At 43.6% G+C, this 23156-nt stretch overlaps 1 protein-coding gene across 4 annotated transcripts in view; it reads left to right on the forward strand.

Annotated features, from left to right (window-relative positions):
- DCX (doublecortin) overlaps positions 1–10081 on the forward strand; it is a 109521-nt gene extending 99440 nt beyond the window's left edge. For all 4 annotated transcript variants that reach the window (XM_053375022.1, XM_053375023.1, XM_053375024.1 and 1 more), the window contains exon 7: positions 5625–10081. In XM_053375022.1, the coding sequence (XP_053230997.1) occupies positions 5625–5681 (57 nt within the window). In that variant the 3' untranslated portion in view covers positions 5682–10081. The remainder of the gene's footprint in view (positions 1–5624) is intronic.
- The last annotated feature ends 13075 nt before the right edge of the window (positions 10082–23156 follow it).

Here is a 23156-nt window from a genome sequence, read left to right on the forward strand (position 1 = left end):
ATTGGAGCAAATTGGGTTTTCTGCAGATTGATGTTTGCTCCAATTTAGCTCTTAAGAGTGAGTTCTCTGGGGGAAAGCAGCAAGGAAAAGGCAAGACCACTTGAAGCCATGCCTAGAAAGCACAGGACAAGTGGGAAACAGCTCAGACTTGTGCTTTCTAGGCATGAGGAAAGTGGAAGTGGATGAGCCCTCATACAGAATTCCTATTGCGCCATGCTGTCCAGGCACAGACCCACTCTTTAAACCTCTGTGTCCAAGTGTGGGTTTTTTGTTCAAACTCTGTGTTTTACCATTGAGTTGGAGCAAATGGCAATGCATAGAAAACCCAATTGCCGTTTGCTTCGATTCAGTGGCAGAACATGGATTCTCCCAGGGAAAGTGCTGGGACAAAAAACCAAAACAAAACTGTTTGGACATGGAGCTTTGAAGCCTGGGGCTGTGCCTAGAAATGCAACACAAAAGGAAGTCTGAATGAGTCATTAGTCTCAGCTGTCCATCTACATTTTAGCAAGAATAGTGTATTGACCTTCCAGGATTGTTGTAAAATGTAAGGCTTACTGAAATCCTTTGAAAACAAACATACAGTGTGTGTGTGTGTGTGTGTGTGTGTGTGTACATGCATTATATCTAATGTTTTCAAATATAAGTATCTACAGATATACTTATAAAAATGATTGTCATTCTGGAAAGTACATTCTTTCATCTTCATTATATGGACAACAGATATAGTCATCTGTTATATTTCTTGGGTGAGCAGGAAATAAGGCATATTGTATCATGAAAGCTGAAATGAATGGAAAGTGTTGATTGATTAAGAATAGAGACTTTGTATGTTGTGATCATAGTCACTTTCTACTCCAGACAATGGCCTAAGAATACCCTCATCATTGTTATGGCATTCCGCCCCCCAAGCCCCCAAACCATGGAAATTGTTGCCAGTTATACATTACTGCAAATGATTTCCATTGATTTGGGATGAGCAAACATCCCACCTCAGGAAATCTCCTTCATAAATTATCCAGATTAATAAACTTGATTAATTTCCAAAACATCCTCTCCAGACCTCTGGACCTAGTTAGATTATTCTAAATAGCTAATCTGGATACGTTTCGTATTTGACCAGAAGTGAAATGGACCCATGAGGGTAGACTTCCTAAATACAGGCTTTAATTACAGGTTTGTTGCAATTTCCTGACTTCTCTTTCTCTGACTCGTTAACACTCTATTTCTCCACATGAATGCTTGCAGGGACCGAAAAAGTATTGTGCAAACCAGCCCTTAATAAGGACAGTCAGTCAGCAGGAGCTTTCAGAGATGGTAGTTTACATCAAAAAAATTTTTGAATCCTAATTGTGTGTGTTTCCTCTGCCCAGATTTTTCCCACTGTATATTTTCTATAGGAACTTTCTGCTGCCATCATAATGAGATACAGCCAAGTGAGACCCTGGTGAACCTCTACAATGTCTTCTTAAGATCAGTGAAAAGGACGACAGTTCAGGGGCAATAAAAGTTCCTTTGAGCAAGTGATGCTTATACATGAATCTAAAGGAACTGAAATGAATGTGATGGTTCTATGTATTAACTGCATCCATCGCTAATGATGATTTTGTTCAACGTTCCTGGGGCTTCATTTGAATGGTGGCTTTGATTGAAACTGTAGCAGAAATATGTTCTGAAACACAGTACCACAAGCTCCCTCTGCTCACCAATGAAACCAAAAGTAAAGGTTTTAGGTCCTATACCTATTCATTCCCCACATTTCATCATCATTCCGTCCACATAGCATTTCATTTTTTCACCTGTCTGTTTAACTTTCTGGAAGGTGTAGATTTTCAAGGAAAGATCAGCATCAGAAAGGCTATGAAAAAGGGAGGTACTCCAACTATGTCACCTGTAGGCTGTAGTGGACCATGGTGGAGCAGGTGCTGTTACCAGCTTACAGAAGGTTTTGGATAACTGGGTTGAGGTTTGGGTTCTTAAAATGCATTCGTTGAAGATTTAACAATACAGTATCAGGGGCAGACCTTAGTTATATGAAGCCCTGCAGGAGGCCAATTGTTGCCGTCCCCACAGCCCTTACAAGGCCAGTTTAAGTGCTTGCCCAGCTTTGGGAAGGAGGAAGGAGGACTCTAGGACCCTGTCCAAGCCGCTTCACACCTGAATGGTCAGGAGGTTGTGGACTCTCTTTGCATGGAGGTTTTAAAGCAGATGTTGGATGGCCATCTGTCATGGATGGTTTAGTTGAGATTTCTGCATTGCAGGGGTTTGGACTAGATGGCCCTTGGGGTCTCTTCCAACTCTAGATTCTATGCTTCTATGACTGAATTTACTTGTATGCCACTTTTTACACAATGAGCTGCACCAAAAGCAGCTTTTGAAACATCAAAGTACAGAGAATTGAAAATGCAAATATACAAAGTGCAGAGCATGTCAGTAAATTAAAATAAAAAATCCTGGCACTAAAACAATTTTAAGGTTTGTGCCAGGTGGTCCTCCCTGAGGAGACTATTCCATAAACAGGAGACTACTAGAGAGAAGGCTTATTTTCTGTTCCCCACACTCCATTGGAGGTGGCATGCAGTGAAGAACCTCAGATAATGATCTCAGATTCTTGACAGGTTTATATGGGGAAAGGCGGTCCTTTAGGTATAGTAGTCCTGAGTCATATAAAGCTTTAAAGGTCAAAAATAGCACTATGACTGGAACCCAGAAACCAACTGGCAACCAGTGCTGTTAGGACAGAATAGGTGTTATATGCTCATGCCTTCTTTTCCTAGTTAACCATCTAGCTGCCACATCTCCAGTAGCTGTAGTTTCCACACAGTCTTCAAAGGCAGCCCCATTTGCTAACTGTCATCCATGACTACTCTGTATGCTGACTGGGGCAGATGGGCATTGGAGTGACAAATTCCCTAAGGCTGCTAAAGATGCCCTTGTAACAGCACTCATGACCACTTGGTCCCTAGGAAGATGAAGAGCAGTTCAGGAAGTGGGCTAGAGGTCAGGAAAGGCATCCTAAACTGGTGTTAATCCAGAACTGGTGCTATATGTTCACACCTTCTTGTTCCAGTTATGTCCGAATGTAAGATTGACAGGACTCCTTAGAAGGTCATAACTCCAGCAGACCTCTTCCTTTGTGCTTAGAATTTAAAGTGAAATATGGAGAAAAGCTTCATCAAAATTTGGGGAACTTCTGGAAACATGCTCAGCAGTAGAGTATATGCTTTGCATGCAAAAGATCCCAAATTCAATCCCTGGCACTATAAAAAGTTTGTGTCTGAAACGCAGGAAAACCATTAAAGTACTAGACAGAAAAGAACTTTTTAAGGCTGTGTTTAGATCAAGCTGTACTTGCCACCCAAATTCCTACTATGCAGCCAGAAAATCTGGACTTTGGCAACATCACTACTTATTGGAACTGGGGGAGGTGTGTGTCTCTGTCCACAAGGAAGTGGAAACTGGGCATACCAAGCACCCCACTGTATCTTTTTTGTTCATCAAAATGCTCAAATACTGGCAATTCTACTCCATTAAGCAATGAAAGACACGCAGATAATTACAAAGCTTTAGCAGGCATATTGTTATTCCCTTATAAGGACACTTTTTTAAAATGTTGAGATTAATGCTTCATTCTGCCAGCTGTAAAGTACTGTATGATTGTATTTTGCTAGTGCTGTCACAGTAGCCTTCTGGGACAGGATTGCCTGTAGCAGCTCTAGGGTCTTCTAATTTTCCATCCCATGCTCCCTCCCATGCTCCTATGTCAGATCATGGTATTGCATGCAAACTCATCTACAAACATAGGGTGATAGCAGTGGCGTAGCGTGGGGGGTGCCAGGGGTGCCGGCCGCACCGGGCGCAACATCTGGGGGGGGCGCGAGTCCAGAGGGAAGGGACAAGTTCCTTCCTCCGCCGGGCTCCCCGCCGCCACCGCCAGCCTTGCGCCCTAGCGCGTGCGCCCCCCGCCGCTGCTGCGGCTGCGCTCCACGCACTGCTCGCAGGAGGAGCAGCCGCTGCAGCAGCGCCGCCACCGACGCCTGGCCGGGCACGGGCAGCCTCCGCACCCCGCCGCCGCCGCCACCATCCCCTCGGCCCAGCCACAGGTGGCGGCTGCTTCTGCCGACTGGAAGGGAGGAGAGCTCCGAGGGGCCTCGACGCGCCCTTCCCTCCCCAAAACCCTCTGAGACGAAGCCGGCGGGCGGGCGAGGGTCTCCTGGCGGAAGGGGGCGCCGCTGGCTCCGGCCCTCAGTGCAAGTCTCAGCCGCGGGGGGGGGGGGGGGGCGAGAACGGAGCGCGGCTGGAAGCCCCCGGACCCGGCCGGGAGGAGGAGAGGCGCTCGCCAAGCCCGGATCTGGAGCGCCTCGGAGCACGGGCTCCACCTACAGCCCAAGGAGAGGAGGGGGCGGGGAGGCGCCCGAGGGGAGGGGGCTTCGGCTGCCTCGGCCCGTGGGGGCTCCGCAAATAATAAATTTAATAAATTCCTGCTGAGCCTTTGGGGGGGGTCCTTGGCACCTTCGCTCGCCCCCAGCCCCAGTGGCGTAGCGTGGGGGGGTGCAGGGGGGGCCAGCCGCACCGGCCGCAACATCTGGGGGGGGGCGTGCTCGCACTCGAGTGCTAAAATCCACGGGTTAGGGGGCGCAAATTACTTGCCTTATCCGGGGTGCTGACAACCCACGCTACGCCACTGGGTGATAGCATTGTTCTCATTTGCAGTGACAGGTGGATCATGTGAAAAAATAGTTCACCAACAGAGGCAGATATCTTCCTAGATACATAAAAATGTAAGGCTGTCATCACGTAGCTCCCATTTCAGTATTTGTAGTGCTACATCACAATCCTGATTTTGTATGAAATGAGGGTGGGAGAAAGTGAGAAGGGAAAAGTGGTGGTTTAGAGCAACAGAAGATGCTTGAATACAGCAAGGATAGAGAAAGCTGAGAGGAAAATAATGGTTTTAAACAACAGCAAAGGTTTGAGTAAAGTACCTTAATACAATGGAATATTTGAGGGCCCTGCATCCTTTAGCTCTCTCACGTGAGGCAGCTGAGGAATGGAATAGAGAAGGTTCAGTATAATGAGAAGGATGGTACACTGAAAGGGGAAGAAGTGGCTGTTCTAAACAATGACAGAAGTTTGAGTAAAGTGGAGATGGAAAGACACAGAGGGAAAATGGCAGTTTCAAACAATGGCAGAGGTTTGAATAAAGTAAGAATGGAGCAAAAGTGAGAGAGAAAAGTAGCATTTTTTAACCATGGAAGAGGTTTGAGTACAGTGATCAGGAGATGGCAATGAAGGGAGGGGAAGCAGCAGTTTTAAAAAAGATTTGGGTTAAAATAAGAATTCCCTGGAAAGAGGAATAGATTTTTAAACCACTCTGAGAATTGTAACTCTGTAAGGGGAACAGAGGTCTGTTAACTATTCTCAGTACCCTTAGCAAACTACAGTTCCCAGGATTATTTGGGGGAAACCATGTTTAGAGTGGTACGACACTGCTTTAAATGTATGCTGCAGATTGGGCCTAAGTCTGCAATGATTATTTGCGCACTGAGTCACTGAAGCAGTTCTTCATTGATGCAGAAGAGGCTAATTGTGGGAGTTAACACGTTTTCCCTTTCTCCTTACAGGACTTGTACCTGCCTCTATCCTTGGACGACTCTGATTCCCTTGGAGACTCCATGTAAAGAAACTCCCTTCCCTGTGTCCACACTCCATTTTAGATATAGCACCACACTTCTGCCAAAAGGAGCAGAGAGGTCACTGGTGCAAATCCAAGGATACAAAAGTTATGTCTTTTCTTTTCCTTTCCTATATTTCTCCTCTGTGCCACAAAACCAACACCTATGAATCCACAGAGATAAAGGGATACCGATCACCTGAGTAACTTCATAGGAAAGATAAGTGGCCATTATTGGCAGCTTGAAGTCAGAAGGCTTGAATCCTCATGCTCTTCTCACACATTTTAGCCCAAGCGTTTCCTTTTCTTAAAAAAAAACCCCTATAATGTACTGGCTTTTTTTATTTGGCTGCTGGTCAGGTGACAACTTTCTTTTGCAAATGTTCCATTAGCAACTCTGTCCAAAGCCCAAGAGTGGAAACAGGTCTATCCACCAGCACCTCCCTCCACCCCCAAATACCAATGAATACCAGCAACTCTGCAAAAGCAGACCTGTTTCCAAGGCTGGGTCTCTGAGTTTAACACCTGCATATTGTCTGATGTTAACTCACAGCCAGTGGGAGGCAACTCTTGTCTCTTTGTGAACATCCATATAAGTACAAGGGTGATTGGACAATGCTAAGAAATAAAGAGCTACATATCATGACTTTCTCCTCAAATAGGACACAGGGATATGTTCTAATAAACACACAAAGTTGTTTTAGCGGGGTGGGATTTGGGAATCCACCCTGCTGGCTCTTCCTGCCAACTCTGCTCTCCATCTTTTCCTCTTCCTCAGTTGCACCTCAATCTCCCAACCCACCTCAGCTGAGCAAAACTCACCTCGGCCTCATCCCCTCACCCTACCATATTCTCTTCAATTGCCCCAAATCACCTCGGCCCCATCTTTTCCTCCCCTTCTGTCTCACTTCAACCCTTCCAATGTACTCAGCCTTTTTCTTCCTTTTTCTTCCTTCTTTGTCTGGTCTCCCTCCAAATCACATAAGCCCCATCTTTTCCTTCTCCACTTCACCTCAACCCCCCACCATATCCATGCTCTCAGCCCTGTCTTTGCTTCCTTTCACCTGGACACCTTGGCCCTATCCTCAAATCCTTTGTCTTCCACCTATACTCAAGTCCTACCACCTGCCCATCCTCACCATCAACCTCCCCCCCCCCCACATTTTTGATCAGATGGAACCAGCCCTGGTCCTGAGGCACTCCATGGCTGCAGAGGTGATGGCTCCACTGCCCCTCAATGCCCTCTGCTTTGAGGCCATTGGTCACACATATACGTACATTTATATATACATACATATGACCAGCAATAAACATGGTCTGGTTGATATGAAGTTACTGAAATGGTATCTCTCTATCTCTGTGGAGACTATCAATGCCTTGCAAACAGCCAACACTGAAAACACTGTGAAAAAAAATTGTTTTCAGGTCTAACACCTTCAGCTTATTATTAATTTTTAATAACAAGAAATCCATACAACTTTTATAGAGGAAAACAAATAATGTTAGCTGTGTCTTAGAGTCAGTTCTTCAATATCCTTTTTTTAAAAAAAGAAAACTGGTGACTTTCTTTTGCTTTAAAAAAGAAACAAAATTTTAAAATATACAAAAAAAAAGTTCAACACAGTAAGTGTTTTGAAGTCACTACCAAACTGACATCAGAGGCTCATAAAATGGGAGGGGTCTGCATGGGGTGGGGGAGGGATATCACAATTAATTCAAAATGGTTAATATTTTGAGAGTGTTTGTAACATGCTTAAGGTTATGTTTTTAATTTTCTGTATTTCAATAATTCTAACTATGGCCAGATGCTCAGACTGTAGAACTGTTAGGATGTTCATGATACGGTATTATAAACTTTTATCTTGAAGCAGTGCATTATAGTGAAATGGGAAGAAAAGGAATCCATTCAATTTTTAAAAAATAATCATTGATGCAAAGTTCACAGTTTTATACAGACCTGGCCATTTTATTTACTGGGTCTGGATACACATACCAGATAATACTGTGCATTGCATTATTCCTTATTTGTAGGAATAAGCTCTCCATAATCTTGCAAAATGTTATCAGAGCAATACCCATATAACCAACCTTGGGGATTGCTTTCCCCACTCTCCTTTAGATTCATTTGCAAACCGTTGTGAGTTTAGAATGTATTGCAGCAATTGTACTTTTGATAAGGTTATGTTTTCATTTTGCAATTTCATTTTGTGAGCCACCTTGGGCAATTTGCATAAAGTCGAAAGGCATATGGAAATTTCTAATAATAAATAATACTTCACACTGGGGTACTTAACTCTACAACAACTTTTGGCTATTAGAGGAAGACAATGCTTGGCCCAAAGTTGGTATTTGGTGGTTATCTTTTGCATTCCTTACCACTGGCATCTTTGTGATTCATGTGGCAATGTGGATAAGCCAAGCTTGCAGTTTTGTTTTAATTATTTTTAAAATAGAAGGTTTCAGACTACCCAATGGCTGCAGTTTTAGTAGAGACCCTGCATCACAAGGGCAAGCGAGGATCTACCCTTTGTTGAACTAAGCAGTTAAAGCCTAGGGTTTCCTTACCTCTATGCCATTGTTTGGCCAAAGCTATCTAAACTTTGGTTCAGAAGATTCAGCATTCATGTAAGTTCAATGGTCAGATCACTGTGGAGAAGGCTGGCTTTGAGGACAAAGCATAGGGAAGGCCTACAGGAAAAAAAATTCCAGTGTGTGTTTGATATCTGGCAGATCTGGTGTATGAATTGGAGCAGGTCTCTTAATTTCTCTGTGCCTCAATTTACCGTATCTGTCAAATAAGGACAGTAATACTTTCTCTACCTCATGGGGAGGGATTGGGAGGGTTGGCCAGTGAGTCCTTTCGTTGATGCCGTTAAATATTTTTGGATCATCTGGTGGGAAAGTGCTGTCTATGACCTCCTAGGGACTAGTATTGAGGAAGACTTTGGAAAGATTGTCAGGTTTCTTTGGTCAATTCCAGTGATGGCTTCTTGGGGTTAACTTAAAAGGCACTGTTGCTTGCTAAAGCTGCCAAGTGGCCCTGACACACAGCCAGTTCATACCCACAGTTGTCAGCACCAGAAGCAGCAAACTCTGTATGCTCACTGACCTCACCCCTCACAGAGGGGCACTGTGTACCATATGAGGCTCTGAATCCTGGGCATGAGCGTAGCATAGATTGTGAACTGCTTAAGCCCACACTCCAGTCCACTTGGAGATGTGTTTTGCTTGTGATGTTTGATCTCCTGTTCTCTCTCCTCTCAGTCTTGATAGGTTGCTCCCAATTGCCCCTCAGAGTGTGACCAGGGGCATGCACTGGATGAATGTGGAACTGAGGAATTGTTTCTGTTATAATATGATAGGGAAGCAGTACTCCACCATAGCACTGTTCCTTAGTAATATGGAGGAATAATGCAAATATTTCTCCATCCAGGAACTAAAGGTCTTTGTAATAATGTACAATCCAATCTTCACTATTTCAATAAGCAGGAAGAAAATGATCCGCAATACAGAACACACACCACCTCTCCTCTTCCTGTCCCCTAGCCCCCAAAACAGATCCTACACACAATTGGGTACAGTCCATTTAATTGCTGGTTTTGTGCAAGGCCCAAAAACTGAGCCTATGATTGGCAGGAATACTGTAGTCTTTTGAATGTTATACTCTGTTCCCCCCTCTTCATCATGTCCACAGGAGACAAAGCTAGATGGCTAATGCTATTAGCCACAATAGCTACATGTAACCCCAGAGGCAATAAACCTCTGAATGTCAAATGCTGGAGGCAAACAGTTGGGAAAAGCTGTTGACTTCATCCCCTGTTTGTAAGCTTTCCAGATGCTGGCCCCTGTTGGTAGACAGAATGTTGGGCTTTTGGTCCAATCCAGCAGGGCTTTTCTTATATTCTTAAGTAGAACATTGTTTACATGGAGTATGTTTCCCATTTACCAACAACAACAATGTGTTTATTTAAACAAGTAATACAGATATAGGCATTTTTCTTTGATTGCACTTAATAGTGGCATATCTGAGAGCCTGGACCAATATGGACTCCCTTGCCTGATGTGCTCCAATAATGCACATCGCTCTTTTGAATAAGGGCCTGGCAAGATGAGGCTTTTGTAATAGTTTGTGTTGCCACACATTGCATCAGCAAGCAAATATACAGCAGCCTAGTGGAAAGAGAAGGTAGATCTTTTTTTCCCACAAGGAAAAGAAAAGCCATTCAGACCTGCAAAAGTGAAACAGGGTAAAGGGCCAGACTCCCAGGTTTTAGAAGCAATTCTTCAGGTAAACGTTCTTGAACTGTAGGTAGAAATCAGTGACCATGTCGGATGTAAAACTGCCTGTATAGTTGATGTTGCATGAGTCTTTATACAAAAATAAAAATAAAAAATGCATGCAGAATAGCAGTGTGTACAATGCTAGGTGTGTTCAGCTCTTAACTCTTGGAAAGGTTATTTGAAAAGAAAGAAAGAAGGATTACAGGGCACTTCTCTTATACCTGATTCATTGATGCAAGCACATGAGGTGGGTGGTCTCAACACTAACACTAACCCAGCAGTGACTGTCTAGGAGGGTGGTTTTCCATATCTCTGGGGAGAACCATTTCTACATTGGCTAATCTCTTGAGGAACCTCTACATTTCAGAGGATGCTGTGCGTGTTCTAGGGTGCAAATATTGTACACACAAAAAACAACAACTGGACAGGTCTGTGGGGCCTCACTATCATCCCGTGTGAACTGAAAGTAAACCTTGGAACTGGGGCTAGCTTCATGTTTGGCAAAGTGTTTGCTGATGGACTGCCAGTGCTCCTGTAGCAGGCTTATATGATGGTTTTATGCTGGGCAGCAGTGGTGCTCTGATAAATGCTGAGCATTGGGAGTCCTGAAGGCCTGTTTTACTTTGAATTGAATGTTTCATTTCCCACAATACCTCTGACTGATGCTACATTAGGGCCACAAGTGACATTATAATGGCCGTCTAGCATTTATTGAGTGGCTTGCGCAGGCACCTGCAGGCACCACCATTGGGCATGTTGTTGAGACTACCCCAAGCTGAGCCATGGGCTCCCTAGAGCACACACAACATTCTTCTGCAGTTAGAGAAAATGCCAGAAGATTGGGAACAGATGGCAAGCTCTAGGAAATGCCTGGCTGCTATTACTTATTTTCTCACTGAACAACTGTGACTAAGTTCTAAAGGACCTCCAGAAGTTCCTGTAACACAGCTCAGAAACCTCTGATCTAATCAATGTCACTGGCAGCATGCCTCTGAATCACAGTTGTTGGAAACCACAGGAGGGGAGTGTGCTCTTGTGCTCACGTCCTGCTTTCAGATTCTCCACAGGCATCTGGTTGGCCACTGTGAGAACAGAATGCTGGACTAGACAGGTCACTGACCTGATCCAGGTACAGGACTTCTGTTCTTCTGTTCTTAGTGGTTTCCCATTTTTGCCCAGTAAGTGGAGCTGCCTGTGTACATAAAGGGTGAAATAGTTCTAGGTAGTTGCTGGGGTTGTTCATCGGCTCCCTATTCCCCCAGTATCAGGTTCTTATGTAAAATTAATTATAAACCATTGCCAAACACAAGGCTGGCCTGAGGCAAAGGACAAGGAAGTACCACCCCCACCATCCCATTCAGTGCAGAAGCTGACTGAACTGGCAGATGAATCTTACTGAAATACTGACAACAATGTGATAATACTCTCCACCACACCTGAGGGTAGCAGGTTGGTTTAAGAGGTGCCCGAGAGACCTGTGGCTCACAACAGTAATTGCCAGGGGAATCCAAGGTGCACCATCTCCTGAATGAGGCAATTGCCTTACTCTGCCTAATGGTAAGGCAAGCCCTATAACCAGTGTCGGAGGCAATATGTCTCTGATTGCCAGTTTCTGGGGATCAAGAGTGGAGAGGGTGCTGTTGTGCTCTGTTGTGTTGTGGCTTCCCAGTGGAACATCTGGTTGTCTTCTGTGAGAACAGGAGGCTGGACCAGATGGGCCTTTGGCCTAATATAGCAGGGCTTTTGGCCGAATATAGCAGGGTTCAAACAACAGTCTGCCATCTCCTCACTCTTTTAAAATTTGTTTAAATTTTCCACACAGAATTCTGTACGACAAGGCTACTGCACTGATTCTGCTGCAAAAAGTCACTGCTAAATTTCCCTTGGAGGAGGTGTGCCTTTGAACCAGGGATTAACTGGAATCATTCAAAGGATGCTGTAATCCAAAATCAAGTCCATTTATATTCTCAGACATAGTCTCAGACATCTGTCAACGATTCTTTAACTGATTCATTGCAGGGGGTTGGAATAAGGCATGGCCAAACTTGGCCTTCCAGCTGTTTTGGGACTACAACTCCTTTTTTTTTTTAATAAATTTTTTTATTCATATTTGCACATATATCCAGGAAAAACATAAACAAAAAATCCACCACATACCTTATACAAATTATATCCACTTCACAAATCATAAATAAAATACATAACTGAGTTAGTCTCAACTGAGCCTTGGAGGCTCAGTTTTGGGACTACAACTCCTATCATCCCTAGCTAACAGGACCAGTGGTCAGGGAAGATGGGAATTGTAGTTCCAAAACAGTTGGAAGGCCAAGTTTGGCCATGCCTGGACTAGATGAAACCTTGGGATTGGAATCTACAGGATTGGGGATAAGGGACAGTCTAAGTCTGCTATGCTACTGATAGTTATGCCTTGTATGTTTAACCCAACCTGGGAACAAAACTGACTGAAGGGTGTGCTAGAAACAGAACAGTAGAATTGACTCCCTTGGAAGGTGGTGGGCTCTCCTTCCATGGAGGTTTTTAAGCAGAGGCTGGATGGCCATCTATCATGGATGAGATTCCTGCATTGCAAGGGTTGGACAAGATGGCCTTCCCGTCCCTCCCAGCCCTACAATTCTATTAACTCTCTGAAGGATGGGCTAGACATTGAAATAATAGATACTGAAATGCTTAAGACTAGTGGTTGTTTTGCAGGTGTATTATGCAACAGATCAGGTGCAATAATAGTGCATTAGTGATGGATTTATGCTGGGCCATTCACACATCATTCTACTTTGTAAGTTGTTTTGTGATGCTTCCCCAACGTTATTGCCATTGGAAGGATGCTATAACAAAAATGGAACACATACACACCCTGCAACATTTGTGGTATAAAAAGGATTTCAGCAGGAAGGATTTCAGCAGGAAGTTACAGGACATGCACTGATTGGAAACAAAATAGTATGTTCACCCCAAAGCTTTTGCAGGCACAAACAGTATTGGAAGCAGGACTGGGTATCTTTGCCCCAATACCATCATGAGCACAAATCGTCATAAATGCACAATGAAAAGGACATCTGGAGTGTCTCTATATACAAACAGGAAGACAGACATAGCCCCCCATACTGATTCACCAACTTTTCCTTTTCCTTTGTTTGGGAGATTCATATTTAGGCCATGGCGTTGGTGAAATGGATTCTATCCCCACTCCTGCCCCATTACAACCCTGATCCAGATCCCACAACCTCAACATGGAATGCTCCCATCCCATAAAGTTTGGCTCTTAGGACATTCATCTCTGCTTTTATTTTACAGTGACCCAAAATCGGTTGTAAATATTTAAAGTTAAATCTGTTAAGACTTGGCACGTTTCCATGAGAGTGCAGCTAGAAGTGTGAAATGACCATCTGCCCTAAAGCTATTTGAGCGCCTAACATCTGTATATATGCTGAAAGGGCATATGTAAGAAAGTGGAGCTCTATACTTAAAAGTTTTTTGTTAAAAAAACACACCCAGAGAAGTTTTGCTCACCATGCAGCTGTCACATTTTGCTTTCTGTTTTAACATACATACACACACCAGCTGCAGATGTTTAACGTTCAGCCATCTTTCAAAGGAAAATTAAACAAGAGGGTGGCATTAACACCTAGGATTTAGAACTCTGGATGGTTTCTTATCTTCCGGTGAGACTCTTGCTCAGCAAGTTTGGCTACCACGTTTCATTTCAGGATCTCTTTCTATGTATCTGTAGAGTTTCCCCAAGTTCTAGCATCTTCTCTTGGCTTGCCACTGCAGCTTAAAGCCCTAAATCTTCCCTCTTTCCCCCCTTTCTTTCCATACCAGTTCCTCAGTCCTTAATGAGGTAAGAGAACCTCCTTCTTTCATTCCCTTCCTGCAATCTATACCTCTTTCCTCCTCCTTAGCAAAATCCTTTCTTGGGGTTTACTTGTTCTCTTCACATCCATCTGAGCTGTCCTCTCCACCATATTCTCCCTGATAGGATATAGCTATAAAGCCTCCAGATCTTGCGTTTTCTGCAGTGGCTTTGCATGCATGGTGACATCCATAAGAGCATTTCCCTCATGTGCCCTCAGCCTGGATGCTTCCACATCCTGTCAAACCAGCTGGGGTATCACACAAAAAGAGCCCACAGCTGCCACACAACTTGTATACAGCAAAAACTGCATCACTGAAATGTTTTAAAAGAGAAAAAGTGTTGTCAACTGTTTATCAGATTGGCAGTGCCAAACCTTCTCATGGTCTTTATTTTGACCATTTGAGTTGGTTAGGGGCAAAGCAAAGATGCTTTCAAAAAGAGCAGTGAGTCCACCCAAGAATCCTCTGTGCAGAAACAAGAAGCTCAGATGACTGAGTTAACAAAATCGGTGCTCCTGGTTCAGGACAAGTGTAACATCTCTTCACAAGATACCCAATTCATTTATGGAATTCACAGTCATTACCCATGGTGACAGCCAGCAGTTTAGACGGCTTTAAAAGAGGACTAGACAAAATCATCAGAAGAATGGGACTGCTGGTGGCTATTAGCCATGAGGGGTATATGGAACCCCTATGGTTCAGAGGCAGTATGCAACTGAAATGCCAGCTACTCAGAGACAACAGTGAGAGAGGGCTGTAGCCTTCATGCCCAGCTAATTGGCTTCCAAAAGGCATATGATTGGGTAGTGTAGGAAACAAGATGCTAGAGTGGGTGAAACTGTAGTCTTATCTAGCAGAGCTCGTTTTCATTTCCCTCCTGCTGCCAAACTTAGAACCTGTCTCAGACCCTGTTTGGCCTGACTGTACAATTCACCTTTTGTGGGGTGAGGAGAGGGCAAATTAGGTAGGTCTGCATTAAAATGTGAACCAATTTTCTCCCCCATTCATATTCACAAGTAACTACAAAGCAGGTCATATTCTAAAGCAGAAATAACTTGTTAGACAATTTCTCATTTAAACTGCAGATCATACCAGCTATTGATATTACAGCTTATGTTGTCAGCTTAGAAGATGGACCGAGTTTTATGCAATGCCAATCCTACTCAGGGTAGACGCGCTGGCATAGATAATTTAGGATCATTCATTTCAGTGGGTCTATTCTGAGTAGAATGTAGCTTGATGCAATCTATAGATGATAGATAAGAGTGAGCTCTTATGAAAAAAAGTTTTCAAGATTAATGGTTCCCCAAGTCTGCAAAATGATGGTAAGATCTGGAAGATAGCAAGGAGAAGCAGCTCACTGGATGGAGTAGAACCACTATGCTACCTTCCCAGGAGGTGGTTCACTGCTGATTACTAAGAGCGGGACGGCCAAGGTGGTGAGGGCTTTGATGGAGTGCTGACATGCAAGTGGGAGTACCAAATTGGCTCCACCGGTGGGTTTGCATTGTGTCAACCTTCCCACCACTTCATCCCCTACCAGTAAGCAACAGAAACCCACTGCTGCGAAGACAGCATAGCAGCTCTGCCCCACCTGGAGAACTTCTGGTAGCCAGGTCAACTTCCCACTTCTCCCTATCCTTGTGTAGGCATCCTGTTATAGTATGGCTCCTCCAGATGACCTCTTTATTGAGAATTCAACATGATTTGCTTGCACAAAACTTATATCATTGGTCTTTTATCCTATGCTTTCTAGTGATTTCCCTATCACTTTCCTAACTGCAAAAAAACTTTTTTTTTTATTTTAAAGTGGATTTGCAACAGAACAAGCCATTTTATTTATTTCATAAAATTTATATACCACTTGATTGTAAAAAAAAAATGAAAATCAAAGTGGTTTGCAAAAAGATACAACAATAAAATCCAAGGCGAAAAAATACAATGCTATAAAAAAATTAACAGTGCACACCTAAATATATGGCATGCAACTGAATTCTTTCCGCCAGATACCGACAGTCTGCCTTACAGCAGTGGTTTTCATTTCTACTTTCCTCTGGGCCACTTTCAGAATAAAAATTTGCTCATGCTACACCGGATTGATAAGAAATACATTGGAAAACAAAAAGAAGACTCCCACCAGTGCTTGATTAGTAACATAGAACACTATAATATGATCATGGGATATCCAGACAGTATAAAACAATGCAGCTACATAAGAACATGCATCGTTCCCAAAATATAGTATTGATTGTCCTTGAATCTTCCTGCCGTACTTGCCATCCTCTCCTGCCACACCCTTTGAGAACCATGGCCTTACTGATTAGAGTTTTGAGAAGCACAGGGGGGGGAGGGGGGAGGTCCAATATGGATTCATTGGTGCTGCTCACCACCAGTGTTCTTAACCATAAGCATGCTGCACATTGACAGAAATAGCTGTAGTAGCAATCTCACAGTACTATCTGCATGGGACACATACGGCTTTCTGGAATCTGATCTATAGCTCTTTTGAGAAGTGGACTGTGTCCAGGGAAGTAGTCAGCTAAAACAAATCCTGATGGCTTGAGCTTTTGAGCTGATTTCGTATGATTCTTCTCATTCATGAAAAAATTAAAAGCTGCAATATAATATAACCAAGAGGTCATAATGTATTTTCTTCTATAGTTGTTCTTGTGTTGGGTGGGGTTAGAATAAAAGAGCATGGGAATTTTAAAGGGTTAATAAATCAAGGTGGGGTTTAAAGTTTAGCTGGCATACTTTAAACTCCCTGTACAGAACCTTGAAGGTCATCTCCTTTGTGCAAGCTGTTGTATTTTACAGGGTCAGGCAATTTTTGTTTCGTTTAAATGACATATTTAATAAATGAGTGTTTGTAAAAAGGATGAATTAAATTAAATTAAGGGTGGGGTTTTTTTTGTCTCTCTTTAGCAGGTGTAATAGGTTTTCATAAGCCTATGCAGAGTAATACGATATATTTGAGGAAGGATTTTCATGGTTTATATGTAGCTGGAAACTGGGTTGCATTTTCCTTTTTTCCTTTTGGTCCAACAAAGATCACGTCCCTTTTAGCAGATCATCAAGATGTTTTTCATCTCATTAAGATGCCTCCCCCCCAGTCACCTCTGAGGAACATCCACGTGGAACTGCATCATAGAAAGAAAGCAACACATGTTGAGACCGTGTCATGAAATCAGTTTCCCCAAGCCTCACAAATCCGTTTGCCAAAACACTATCCCAATGAAAACCACTCATTTTAGTAGATAGGCAACCTGAGAAAATAGGAAAGTTAAATGACCTCAATTTGGGATGGGGAACCGCAGGCCACACTGTTCTCCCCAGACCACATCTCCTCACCAGCCCTGTTCTGCTCTCTACTTCAGTGTCTTCACCTGGCTGGAATGTGCCTGTGAACTGCAATAGTGCCACTTGCTGGGATGGAGGATGCGGAGTTGTGTGTGTCTGCGTGTGTGAGAGAAGATTTGTTGTCCCATCCACATCTGTCTCTAGTTCTGTCCACTACTGGCATGCTACCTCCAGAATGCAGCCCTCAGACTGAAGAAAAAGTCCCCACGCCTGACCTAAATGTAGATCACATCAATTTTTGCGCAATAAAGGGGGAACCTTCAATACATTTTATGATCAAGAGAGCTTGTGTGTGACACCAACCATTTTTTAGGGACAGGGCTGGTGTCAGGGGTTGGCTTCATTGGGCATTTGTGAAGGTCCACACCTCAGCAAGAGGCTCTTTGACCCTGCTGTTCCTCCTCCTCGCCATCATTGTCCATTTACCTCCATTTTGGGGTAATGAAATGGAGCTTCAGGCTCTGCCTACCTTACATTCTCTTACTCTATGTTGCTGATTGTGTGGATTGTGTCCAGAGGAGAAAGGTGAGCTGATGGGTAATAAGGAAACAGCCAAGGAGGAAATGGGCCCACTCAGTAAGAGGTGTGCATTGAAACCATTTTTCTTGAGGAGCCCCCCAAACCTGAAGCCAGCATTGAGCATGGAGGTGGTCAAGCATTTGCCAGTTGGCTAAAGTTTTCCATTGACAGCAATTGTGAATATCTTTTATCACTTAAGACCAGATAGGACTCCACTTGCTTTAATGTCACACCTTCCATCCATTTATGAAGCTTGCAGCCTGATGCTGTGCATGTTTGTTCTATTATGAGTGGAATATCACCTGAGTGACAGTGGCTACATTCCCCATGCAAAGTCACCCACGCTTGTAGCCACATGAAGGAAGTAGCTTCCAGGAGTGGTTTTGCATGAATGCAGTGGCATGATCCGTACCCCCTGTGCTCAGGCAGTTCACCACCGGGAAACCACATAAACCTTTGGGCTTATGGGCAACAACCTCCTTGTTCCTGTGGCCATTGGACCACTCTTCATGGAAATGAACTCTTCTGGAGTTCAATAAGGACCCCAGCAGGAGGCAATTCTATTCTTCAACTTTTTTAAGCACCTTGGTCTCAGTCAATTAAATCTACTCTCACGCTTGACATACCACTTGGGGATTTGGAAAAGTTTTCCACATGGCAAATTATCATTTTAGGTTCCACACCAAGTCACCTCACCCACATCTTCTTGTAATATATTGCAGCTTTAAACCAATGATTCTTCTTTCCTTTCTTACAGTGCATGTTTTGAACGGATTCTGCATTCTACATTTGTGGTGGGTTGCTTAGCATTCTGTCCATTTTAAAAAAATGTGCCATTCAACTTGTACAGAAAACAATTTTATTGATGGACGTTTTGGGGGGAGGGGATTCCTTTTTTATTATAAAAAAAAGCTTCAGCTCCATGGGTAGAGGTAGAACTAGGATAATTAGTTGGCAGGTGTCAATTAGTGGTGGTAGTTGTAGACATTTTAGCTTGCTATCGAACAAGCTTTTGAGAGTAAATGCATGGTACTGACATCTCATGGTTTTAAATCACTTTCCCTTGCTTTCCCTCAGTCTCTCGTGGTTTTAAGTTAAAGATAAGGGCATGGAGAAAATGACAGAGCAAAACCTAAACCATCACTGATTTTGAACGTTTGTAACATACAGACACTGTTCAGTCAGCTGCCTTTCTGTATTGTACCGTTAACCCCTCCCAAGAGCAGCCTGCTACGATTTTATCTCTCCATGGCATCAGAGCATTATACCCAGTGCAATTCAGGATTGTTGTCTTGGTGAGGTTATTTTTTAAAATAATAATAATAATAATTAATAATAATAATAATGTAAATAATTTAGCAGATCTTCATACACCAATTCTGGAGTAGGGAGAATCCAATGTAACAGTGCAGTTTACGAACGCTATGAGTTATAAAGTTGTTCCCTCCTCAACAGTTTTCTGTGATCAAAGAGGGCTTATTATTTCATGTGTCTAGTTAACATGGTTCCTGTGTCGATAAAGAACATAACAAGCAAAGACTTAGAACCTGTGGTTCTGCTCACTAACTAGTGGCTTTTATGGGACTTGCACAGAAGACAAACCCAAACGGATGTACCCTGGATCCATGCGTCTTATGCCTCCTCCCCTGTAGGAGTCTTTCTTAGGAGGTTTGATGTTACAAAGCCACTTTTCATTTCATTAGAACCCCACCCCTGTGAAGTGTTGTGAACTGTTTTTATTGCTTGTTATACTCCACCTAACCCATTCCTCACCTCTCTCGGATTGTTTCTGTGGTTGGATACCATGCAGCGGAGGGACCTGTTCACTCTGTAGCTTTTGCTCTCAGTATTTGTTATGCATTTTTTCTCATCTAAGTGTACATTTGCAAGGTGCGTGTGATGTCATTTTCCAAAATAAAATTTGGTTTCAATACCTAAGCAAAGCCAGGCCTGTGGATTACTATCTTTCCCGTTGCATTTTGTTGTTTTTAAGACTGAGAAAACCATCAGTCAATGAAGATTCACACACGTATGTGTTACACACACACACACACACACACACACACACACACACTTTTTGTCTTTCCTCCAAGGAACTCAAGGTAGTGTACATTTCATCCTTACCACAAAGTTGTATGGTAGGCTAGGCTGAGGGATTGCAACACAGGAAATTGCTTATTCCTAGCTCCAAGTATTTCCCGGTGTAGCTTGCTCTGACTGGCAGAGTAATGTCTACTCCAGGGGGTGAGGAAACCTTGAGCCCATGGGCGTAATCCAGGTATAGGCAAACTTGGCCCTCCAGAAGTTTTGGGACTACAACTCCCATCATCCCTGACCACTGGTCCTGTTTGCTAGGGATGATGAGAGTTGTAGTCCCAAAACATCTGGAGGGCCGAGTTTGCCTTTGCGTCGCATAATCAGACCCAGCATAGGTTGCAGTTTGGCTCCCTAAGCCACACCCTCCTTTCCTCCCATCACCCATGTGGCAGCAGGTGTGTGGCAGGTAGAGTTGGTTTGTACATTGTAAACTCTGTAGTGCAATTGATCCCAGTGGGATTCCTGTAAACAGTGAACAGCTGATGGGGAACCCCACAGTGCAGGCAATACCTGCTCAAGTTGGCTTGCTGTGCTTGCCAGGGCTTGTTGCAAATGCAGCTATTCGTTTTCATCATTAGCTTAAACAGAAGCCGGTGATGCAATGATTTAGGACAGATAAAAGAACGTACTTCACACAGCACACAGCCAAACTATGGAACTTGCTCCCCCAAGAGGCAGTGGTGGCCATCAAATTGGATGACTTTAAAAGAAGATTAGACAAATTCATGGAGGACAGGCCTACCAATGGGAGTAGGAGGTCAGGATCCAGTCCACCAGCCAAGTCCTGTACCCTGGTCTATTCTGTCACTAGCTCTCCAAGGTCTGGCCATTCCTACTTCCTACCTGCTCATTCTACCTGCAGATGCCAGGGATATGGAACCCGGGATGATGATGATGATGATGATTTGCATACAAAGCATGTAGTAAGCATGTAGTTAAACAGTTATCTCTCCCCTCAATCTAAGGTGTGAGAACTCTGGATTTGCCCCTTAAAATATCTGCAGCCATTCTAAACTTGCCCACAGTTCCTGATAGGCTGAAATTAATCTGGGCACAGAAAATGGCAGAATATAGCAATATTCTTTATGCATGTTGACCCATCCAGATCCAAGAGGGAGGGATCAGCAGGCTTGGAAGGATTAGCATATCTGGCTTCTTTACACCACCTAGCCCAGGATTGCCTAATCTGACTAGCAGCACCTCTCCAAGCTGTCAGGCAGAGAGAGGGCTTCACATGGAATCCTTTTAACTGGAAATGCTGGTGACTGAACTCAGGACTTTCTGCACAGCAGCTCATGTACTCTGCCACTGACGTACTGACCCAAGTAAACCCAATGAGCTTCATGGTTGGGAAGGTTTCCTGCCTGAAATCCTGGAGAACCACTGCCTGTCATTGTTGACAATACAGAGCAAAACAGACAATGCTCTGACTCAGTATATGACAGCTTGCTCCATTATTCCATTTTTGGATTACAGCAACCCTTCAGCATTAATTTGGCCCACGTATGGATTAAGAGACCAGTTCAGTTCCATTGCTCTGGAGATCCAGTGGTTGAATGTTGCTCTTTCTTCTTGCTTTCTTTTCAGCAATCATTGGAGAAGGGCCTTTGCTCACTGGCAGAGTATCTGCTTTGTATGCAGAAGGTTCCAAGTTCAATCCTCAGCATCTCCAGGTAGGGTTGGCAGGCAGGACCCCTGCCAGTGTAGACAATACTGAATTAAATGGGCCAATGGTCTGATTCAGAGTAAGGCAGTTTCCTATGTTCCTATGCACCTATTTCAATCCTTTTTTTTTTTGTTGCTACCTTTGAATAAGGGCCATCACCAAAGATTCAACATGAGTTCCGTTTTGCATCTCATCATTAGTTGTTGGAAACATAAACATCAGTCCATGGAAAACTCTGATTCTGTTGACTAATATTTCATGGTCAAAAGCAGCCTTTTGTCCATCTTCTTTCCTTTCTCTCTCCCCATCCCTTTTGTGGTCACCGTACCCGAAAGGCAGCTTACTCAGCTCTCTGGGCAGCAATTATCCCCATCCCATTAATGCATAATAGAGACAGTCCTGCAACACATCAGTTGCTGGCATATATTGGCACCCAAAGGCCATATATCATCTGGTCTGCCTAGAAAAAACAGAGGGCAGAGTGTACAGTGTTCTAACGCTTTGTTGTGAAAGATGACCTTAAAAATCAGTGACTCTTTTGAAAATGCAATCCCCGGGTGGAACTTGCCAATAAAGCATTCTCTTGCATTTGCATAGTGATGATAACAATAAGAGCGTGGAGGCAAGATGGGAACCAGAGTTGGAGAGGAAATTTCAAACACAGGCAGCTCTTCCTTTGCCTCCCCTGACCCTCCACCCCACAATGCTTAGCCAATTTTCTAAAATGAATGAAGGTTCTTGACATGAATAGGGTTGGAACAAAAGAGCCCCCTACACCATTAGATTCTCTTCATTAACATTTCATCTGCATTTATTCTGAGTAGGGGGTGGGCTCAGCAGGCTCTTCACTACACCATGAAAATGAAGTGGATTATTTTAAGAATAATAAAGAGCAACGAGCCTATTATGAAAATCAGCCCTCACTGTATGTTTCGCTGTGAATTTGACAATTGATGGGGAACCTTTGATTTCAATGGGGAGATATCACGAACAACCAGCACCTCTTATTTGAAGCAACTGAATTAGGAAGCCGCCTTCTATTGGCTCATCATTCCCTGCACCAACTGTGAGTAAAGTTTCAGCTGGTGGGTCAAATTTGGCCTCCCAGACTCTTCCATACATCCCAGACGCCCATTTCTATCAAACCCTTGTCGATCCAACAATTATGTGATGTCACCTGAAGTCACTTTTCAGTTGTTTAAATCTGCCTCACCAGTTTCTGCAGCTTCCTAGGGTTAGAATTAGGTTTTTATACATTTTACATACAAATGTCAGGTTCTGCACTTAGTCAGGAAGAACCAGCAGCACAAAGGTAAGATGGGTGACACCTGGCTTGCCAGTAGTAGACCACAAGCTTAACATGAGCCAATAGTGTGATACAGCAGCAAAAAAGGCAATGCTACTCTGTGATGCATCAACAGAAGTATAGCGTCCTGATCAAGGAAAGTAATAGTACCACTCTATTTTGCCTCAGTCAGACCACACCGGGAATACTGTTGTGGATACCACAATTTAAGAAGAATATTGACAAGCTGGAATGTGTGCAGAGGAGGGCAACCAAGATTATCAAGGGTCTGTAAACCAAGCCTAATGAGGAGTTGGGTATGTTTAGCTTGGATAAGAGGAGAGAAGATATGATAGCCATCTTCACATATCTCAAGGGCTGTCACATGGAAGGTGGAGCAA

This window comes from Podarcis raffonei, chromosome Z, assembly GCF_027172205.1.
Source record: "Podarcis raffonei isolate rPodRaf1 chromosome Z, rPodRaf1.pri, whole genome shotgun sequence".
NCBI lineage: Eukaryota > Metazoa > Chordata > Lepidosauria > Squamata > Lacertidae > Podarcis > Podarcis raffonei.